Source organism: Leishmania donovani, chromosome 16 (assembly GCF_000227135.1).
Source record: "Leishmania donovani BPK282A1 complete genome, chromosome 16".
In the NCBI taxonomy this organism is placed as follows: domain Eukaryota; phylum Euglenozoa; class Kinetoplastea; order Trypanosomatida; family Trypanosomatidae; genus Leishmania; species Leishmania donovani.
Genome location: NC_018243.1, coordinates 571,029 through 578,877, shown reverse-complemented (window position 1 = coordinate 578,877; position 7,849 = coordinate 571,029). Strand labels below are relative to the sequence as shown.

The following is a 7,849-nucleotide window of genomic DNA, read 5'->3' as shown; positions in this document are numbered from 1 at the left end:
GAGCAACCTCCCGCACCCTCCGGTGCGTGTGCCTACGAGGGGGTGAGGGCGGGGATGCTGGCGCCGCACGCCACTGCTGTTCACTGCTGCGCCTTTCTCCTTTCTTGCTCCCTTCCCTCCACCACACACGCACACTACACATGCAGCACGTTCTCTGTCCATCTCTCTCTCTCATTCCCTCTCCCACTAGAGCTCACACAGGTGCCTCTCCCTATCTCCTTATTTGTTTTGAGTTGCTCGTGTTTTTTTACCCTCTCTCCCCCCTCCCCTGCGGCCCTCATTGTGCTCGTCGACGCTGTCTTTTGTATTTTCTCCCGTCCTTACCTCATTTCACCCTCTCCCCATCCCTCACGCGCACCCACCCGCCTCGCACAAACTTTTGCACACGTGCAGACCGTGTTTTGTTGCTCCGCGTGCGCCAGGACATCTCATAGTCGCCGAGCGCACGTGTCTCTACGTCTCTCTCTCTGTTTGCGCCTGCTCCCCGATTCTCTCATCCCAGTGCCGCCATGTTATCTCGTGAGCAGAGCCCCAGCATCATGATCGACAGTGAGGTCAACTCACCGACCAGCTCGCCCACCCACAGCGAGCGCAATACCCGCAACGGCGCCGCTGCACCGACATCCACCAAACGTGAGAGCATCGCGCACGACGACCTGGCCGCGGCTGAGGGACCACGCAACGGTATCGTTCTGTCGAAGAACGGATCGCGCGTTCCCAGCCAGACCAACTCGATCGACGCCGCGAAGCCACGCACGGCGTCGATTAACAGCAACGGGGCACTGCAGCCGACGGTGACGGTGCCTAATCTGCACCTGAGTGGCTTGCAAGCCCAGCTGCGTGCAGCCAGCTCCACCGGCGGCGCCTCTGCTTCCCAGGCACGCACTAGCGGAGCTGCGGCGCGGTTAAGCACTGCCAGCGCTGCCACCCCGGCCCCGTCCGCTGAAGGCGCCGCTCGTCCGCTGTCGGTACCTGTGGCTCGGCCTGCCGCCACTGTGTCTCAAACCCCGTCCGCGTCGATGCCGCGTGCGACGTTCATGTCGGGGAGCATTCGCCGCACCGGCGGCAGCGCTGGCTCGAAGGCATTCATGCCGCGCGTAATCACGGCGGCGCCGGACTACACCGCGTACCCTTCCGACGTATCCAAGTACCTGAAGGACGTTATTCGCCGGCGTGAGGAGGCCCTGATGTTCAAGTTGTTGCCCACTGCCCAGCTGATGGACCAGGCGGTGCTGCAGGCGCAGGCAGCCTACGAGCTGATTGTGCAGCAGGAGGCGCTCGAGTTTCTTCAGATCTGCCACAAGCGCAAGGAGGTGGAGACGAAGCGCAGGGAACAGGAGTGCATGAAGGCGAATAAGGAGAGGATGGAGGAGCAGAAAAGGCAGCACAAGGAGGAGATGGCGCAGCAGAAGAACGACGTGGCTGCGATGGCGAAGCAGACGGAGACGGAGATCAAGGAAAAACTGAAGACGCTCGTATCGCTGCAGCCGAAGTTGAACATTGTGTCAGCCGTCATGGCCCAGCTGCAGGACCCGGCGAGCGACTGCGCGCTTCTGGGGGCGCTCATGATGGAGGAGAAGCAGCTGCAGAAGACTCTCAAAGGAGATGCGCGGTACAACAAGTCGAAGACAGCGGAAACGGACGGCGGCGCAGTGCCGTACTGGTGGAAGCAGTGCGTCTGCTCCTCCTTTAACGTCTCAGCCATGCTGAGGCAGGAGCCGCACCGCGCCAGCATCGTCGATGTGTCCTTTGCCACCAAGACGTCTGCCGACAAGAAGGTCATTGTCGTGAAGGATGGGGAGGGCAACATCGTCGCGTGGGCGCACACTCGCAGCGGCCCAGACCCGAACGCCCTGGCGGAGGCCTACTTGGCTGCGAAGCCGGAGGTTCCCGAGCTGCCGGCGAACGCCTACAAGGGCGTGCTGTGGCCCAAGGAGGATGCGGCGGACGTGATGCGAAAGGCGAAGGCCGCCAAGAGCCCCACCGCCGACATTCTTCCCGAGGTGATCACGATCCTCAGCTACAGCGGCATGGGCTCGTTCGAGATGTCGAAGAAGGACGTTGCCGCGGTGGGTGAGGCAACTTCCTAGTTGCAGAGACGAGTGACGCATCCACCCCTTCGTCGCCCTAAGACCAATGCGTTCTCTTTTCGCGTCTCTAGATGTCGGAAAATGCCATTGCTCTCTTTCTCCGTTAGATGGCGTGCGACTTGTTGCACCACTTCTTAGGGAGTGCGTGTGTGTGTGTGTGCCGCTCCCCTGGCTCTTCTTACCCCCAAAGCATTCAAAAAAAAACGTTCACATCAACACAGAGAATGCACACACGCGTCCTCCCCCCTCCTCCCCCTCTCTCTTCCGCCCTTCGTATCTTCTCGCGATCGCGACGCAGGCAGGCGCCTGCACACGCCGCTCTCGCTTTCCTTTTCCTTTAAGGGTTGTGGCGTCTTCCTTTCTTATCTATTCTCCCCGTTTCACTTGTCTTGTTTCTTCATTGTCTGTCTCCGTCCCCGTGGCGATGTGTGCACGGGTGTGTGTGCTGTGGTGCCCTTTCCTCTGCGCCTCTGTCCTTCATCCGCTTGCGCTTCACCTAACTTCACCCCTTAACCCCCACCACCACTCTACCCTCCCCTCACCTTCGCAGACACCACGAGGCCCTCACTTGTTTTTATGCTTTCCTCTATGAAGTGAGCCCTTTCTTCGTGTGCAACTTCTCGCACGCTCGATTTCCGTTTCGACTTCCTAGCCCTCCTCCCCTCCCACTAGAGAAGAGACTTGCTCTGTGTGCACACGTATGCGCGGCTTCTGGTGTGCGCGCCCACCGCTCCAGCTCCGGTGTCGCATGCGTATACATATATATATATATATATACACGTGTGTGTGTGTCTGGCTTCATCTGTTCACCATGTTGATGTCGCGTTCCCTGTTTCCCCTCCTCCCCCCTCCTCGCCTTCGCTTCTGTGTTTCCGTGTGCATGAGAGAGCTCGAGGAGCCCCACCCCCACTCCCACACCGCCTTTTACGATGGACCCATGGCCCGTGCGCGTATGGGGAAGGAGGGTGGGTGGGGAAGAGAGAGGGGCGGACCGACAGAGCGGCTGAAAAGGTGAGGTGGTTGGAAGCGCCCACGCACGATGTTGGCGGTGGCTGCCTTCGCGGCCAGTTGTCGCTCACATGATCGTCTCTGTGTTTTCCTTTGTATCGTCCTTTTCGTTAGAATACAGATCAGCCCGCATAACCACGCAACAGCAGCGGCAGCGGCCACAAGGTAGAACACAGACAAGAACGTACAGGGTAGCGCAGTAGGAGAGGCGGCGGCGAGGGAAGCGGGTGAAATGAACGGCAGCAAGAAATCGGAAGGCGCCTCAATGTTCAGGGTCGGCATCTCTCTGCTTGTCTCGCTCCCTTCTGTTCTCCGTGGCGGCTCTTTGCGGCCAACTCGTGCTGTGCGCATGGCGTCTTGTCTTTCCGTTGGCTGTTGTTGTTCACCTTTCACGTTGTTTCCTAATTATTAGTCGCTTACACCCGTGCCGCATACGATTATGTGTGTGTGTGTGTGTGTGTGACGCATGATGATGGCCGGGCGCATGCAACGCCTTCAACGCAACCGGAAAAGGGGGAGCAAGAGAAAGGACTTGTATGATCGCCGTGGTTTCTTGTAGGGAGAGCACTACACAGGACAGTGAGGGCGCCGAAGCAAGTGACGGCGGCGGCAGGGATGAAAGACGATGGTTAACGGGCGCCGGATACCTGTGTGAGAAAGCGCGTGGCAAGGGCTGCCTTGCGCGCCTTCCTGCTTCTCTCCCCGCCCTACGCCACGCTGCACCTCTCCCCTCCGCCCTCCTTCCGCGTCCACCCCTTTCACACAGCCCGGGACTTGATCATAATGTGAAGCGCATCAGAAGGGCAGCCCCCATCTGACCAGAGCCAACAGCGGTACGCTGCTCTCGCCCGTCCGCCCCGCGGTACTTCCGATCTCCCAGCCCCCACACCCCCTAACTGGCATTCATCAGAGCGTATGTACGTCTTTGCTTCACACACAGAGGCGCCGGCCACTTCCATTTGCCTCTCCCCTCTTTCCTCCCTCCCTCATGCGCCGCTGCACTGCCTCACACGCAGTCGCACACACCATTTCCAGTACGCTTCAGCAGAAAGCGCACCCCCTTCCCACCCTTACTTTGCTCTCTCGCTCTCTGCTGCCGCTGCCCCTCCCCCTCCCCTTACCTCCCGTTCACAGGCGAGATGGAGATGGATCCCATGACGCGGCAGGAGGCCGCGAAGGTGGAGAACGTCTTAGCGGACCTCGCTGAGGAGCTCCAGATCCTGGCCTTCTTGCCTGATGAGTTCTCCTCATGGGTGCGCGATGAATCTGTCGTGGCGGCGACTCTACGGGACACAAACATGTACCTGCGTCGCTATGAGGAGCACGCCGTCCGCAAGACGAAGGAGGCAGAAGCGAAGCACGACGTCATTCGAGGCACTCCGACTGTAGCAGGGCTGCGTGTATCTGCGCTCTCGTCGCGGCCTAGCAGCGGCCGTAGCAGCAGCAGCTGCAGCTCGTGGGCCAAAACCGGTCGGCACGGCGACGGCGCTGCTTCCGATCTGCCCATCTCGTCCTCTTCCTCCTCCCTCACCCCAGAATATGAAGAGGAGCGTCAGCGGGCAGTCAAGGCTGCCTGCTTCGTGTACGCCGCCAGCCACTACGGCGACCTGACCGCCAACGACGACAACGAGGCGGTTCTGCAGGTCAGCGACTACGCGCAGCTCGAGCGCGACTTACTGGCGGGAGCCCACACGATTGGCTCTGTGGACGCGGCGGACCTTCAGGCGCACCACTTAAGCACTCGCGCTCTCATCGACACACTGCGCGACGGCGGGTACGGCGACATTATGAAGTACCATGTGAAGCACCTGTACACGTCGCACTTCTCTTCCACAGCCGCGTCGCAGCGGCCCGGCCCCTCCGTAGCAGCGTCAGACTCGAGGGTGCTGTCGCAAGCGTACAGGTGTGGTATGATCGATGAGGACCTGGACCGCCTGCGTGGGCTCGTCGTCACGTTGCACCGCCTCATCCGTCAACGCAACCAGTCGACCGTCAACGAGGATATGCATCGCTACCAGCTTCTCCACGACGCTGTGAACCGAGACCAGGCCGGCACGGCGGACGTGCAGGTGCTGAATCAACGCTACCTCGATATAAAGGCCGCCCGCCAACGCGAGGTGGCCGGCCTTGATCGCGAGATTGAAGCGTTAGAGGAAGAACTGCAGTACGTGCAGCGCACGGCCGACATTGAGTTAGAGGCTTTTCAGAGCATGCAGGAGACGGTGCAGGAGGACCGCCGGTGTTCGCTGCGGCAGCAACTCGAGGTGCACCGAAAGAACGCAGACGAGGTGGCGCGCCGGCTGCAGCAGGCGCAGGCCAAGGCACTGGACGAGCTGAACACGCTGCGCTCGAACCGCACGAAGCGCGAGGCGGCGGTGAGCGGGGCCATCACTGAGTACGACGCTCAGAGCGCGCTGCTCGAGGCGGCGATGCGGCAGCTCAACCACGAAGCCGAGGAGGACACGGAGCGCATTGTCGCCCTGGAGGAGGTGGTGGAGAAGCTGCACAAGGAGCGCGAGGAGCACGCCTGGGAAGTTATGGTGGCGGAACAGCGACAGGAGCATGCCAAAGTGATTTGCGAGCACCAGGAGCACGACGCGCGCGTGATTCAGGCTTACTACCGCGCCTTCATTGCCCGCGTGCACACACAGCGGGAGCTCGAGAAGAACGCCAGGAAGCGCAAGAAGAAGGGCAGAGCGAAGAAGTGAGTGGGGGCGTCGCTGCTGCCTCGTCTCCCTGCGTCGGGAGGAGAGGATGGAGACGGGTTCCATGGCGATGATTCGCTAGCAGTCGCTCACAATGGGAGGAAGAGTGCGGTGACCGCCACACGATCTCCCGTGTGCCTGCATGTGCTTTCGGTTCGCTTGACTGATGTACACACGACGGCGTCTTTCCTTAGCCGTTTTATCTTTCGCGCCCTCCTGTGTGTGTGTGTGTGTGCCTGGGCCCCTCTTCGATGTGAAAGATGTGCTCCGCGATGTGGTGCTCCTCGACGCCTGCGCCTCCACTCTTGACCTGACCCTCAGACACCCCTTAATGCCTCTTGTTGCGAAGGAGGCCACCGAGGTGAGGGGCTGGATGGTGCGGGCAGTGAATGGAAAGTGTGGAGGAGCCACAGCGGTCACTCCAGCTTGAGAATTCCGGTTCTAAGCACTACATGTCTAGATCAAATACCCTGCGCCACGCACCGCGGTGTGCGGCGATAGTGATAGGTGTGTGCGTGGGAACACGCAGCGCCAGCCCCTCCCCCTCCTCTCCTCGTTGCCCCGGTGTTTGATCAGCCCACGGAGCGTGCGTGCGGCAAAGGGATGCGTGAAAGGCGATGTGCAAGAGACACGCACCCCCAATCCCTCCGCCCCCATGCACTGTGTGTCTTTCATGGCGCCGCTCTCGATCCCTCGCCCCTCCCCCTCGCTCGCCCTGCTCCGCTTCTGCCCCCCCCCCCATCGTTGCGGCGGCGTGCACACATGCGCGCATAGTCATTGTGCTTCGCTCCTGTAGATTCTCTGGCAGACATGTCGTCATCTGCCCACACGTCCACCTCTGCCGCGCAGCTGGGCAATGCAGCCTTCGACAACAATGTGAAGATGAGCGCCGAGTTCTTAGCCCTCACATACGGCGCTCTTGTGCAGCAGATGGTCGAGGAGCTCACTCAGGAAGACGCTGTGGAGCAGGTGAATCAGCAGCTCTACAACATGGGCCACCGAATCGGCGCTCGGCTGATCGAGGAGTACAGCGTCCGCAGCGGCGCTGCTCCGTGCCGCACCTTTAGCCAGGCCGCAGAAGGCGTCGCTCTTGTTGGGCTCCGCATGTTTCTCGGCGTGAGTGCGGAGGTGGCACAAGTGAAGGACGCAGCCGACACATTTGCAATCAGTTTCCAAGATAACCCGCTCGCCCTATTCGTGGAGCTGCCGGATGGACCGCTGCGGGAGTACCTGTGGTACTCGAACCTACTCTGCGGCGTCATCACGGGCGCGCTGAGCCTTGTCGGGCTGCAGACGGAAGCCCGCTTCTCACGCGACAAGCTGCGCGGCGACTCCAAGAACGAGATAATCCTTCACTTCAAGGGGCGGGAGAGGGAGACGTTTCAGGTGGAGCGCAACTAGCGCTGCGTACCAGCTCTCTCCCTCCGACCCCCTTACCTTGGCACACATCCGCGTTTCAGGTGGCTCTTGTTGCGGTGTGTCAAGCTAGCGTACGTGTGGCTTTATAGGTGTATCTGTGTCTGTGCGCGTTTGTGTGGGCAGGGGGGAAGGGGAGGGGGCGCGTGTTGGGAAGAGCGCGTCTACTGCCGCCTCTCTGCTCGCACGCTCTTCCTTCGGTCTTTTGTGGCTTGGCTTGGCCGTCTGCGGGACTGATACGTATACGTTGTTGTTGTGCGGAGGGCGGGAAAGGGGCGGGGGAAGCGCTGGCGTGTGTGTGACGTCTCCCTCTGCAACGCTCCATCTCTTGTTTTAGTTGTGTGTGATGGTGGGGATGCTTGTGGGATCCTTTTACTGCTTTCAGCGTCGGTGTGCGTCCCCGCCCACTCCACCTGCTCTCCTGCCTGACCATTCTTCTGCCTCTTTGCGTGCGCACTCCATCGCAGCTCTCGTCGCTCGCCCGTTCTCTCCTTTCATGGATCCTTCGCAGGCCGCTGTCGTGCCTGTCGGAAAAAAAAAACAAAAGCGCCGCCCTTTTTGTCGTCCGCCGCACGCACACGCACGCACGCCGCCCTCGACGGGCGCCCCATGACGGTGTGGTGTCGCTGG

General features: G+C 60.8%; 3 protein-coding genes across 3 annotated transcripts; all 3 read left to right on the top strand.

The window, feature by feature from the left end:
* Positions 1 to 1,019: 1,019 nt before the first annotated feature.
* Positions 1,020 to 2,090, top strand: LDBPK_161500 (hypothetical protein, conserved; the record flags this gene model as incomplete). Its single annotated transcript, XM_003859787.1, has 1 exon — positions 1,020 to 2,090. One exon carries the CDS (start codon positions 1,020 to 1,022, stop codon positions 2,088 to 2,090), a length of 1,071 nt encoding a protein of 356 aa, XP_003859835.1.
* A 2,147-nt stretch (positions 2,091 to 4,237) lies between these two features.
* On the top strand, positions 4,238 to 5,806 carry LDBPK_161490 (hypothetical protein, conserved; the record flags this gene model as incomplete). Its single annotated transcript, XM_003859786.1, has 1 exon — positions 4,238 to 5,806. The coding sequence occupies one exon, from the start codon at positions 4,238 to 4,240 to the stop codon at positions 5,804 to 5,806; it is 1,569 nt and encodes a 522-aa protein (XP_003859834.1).
* An 807-nt stretch (positions 5,807 to 6,613) lies between these two features.
* On the top strand, positions 6,614 to 7,204 carry LDBPK_161480 (trafficking protein particle complex subunit-like protein; the record flags this gene model as incomplete). The annotated part of the gene is made up of 1 exon (XM_003859785.1): positions 6,614 to 7,204. One exon carries the CDS (start codon positions 6,614 to 6,616, stop codon positions 7,202 to 7,204), a length of 591 nt encoding a protein of 196 aa, XP_003859833.1.
* Between the last annotated feature and the right edge of the window lie 645 nt (positions 7,205 to 7,849).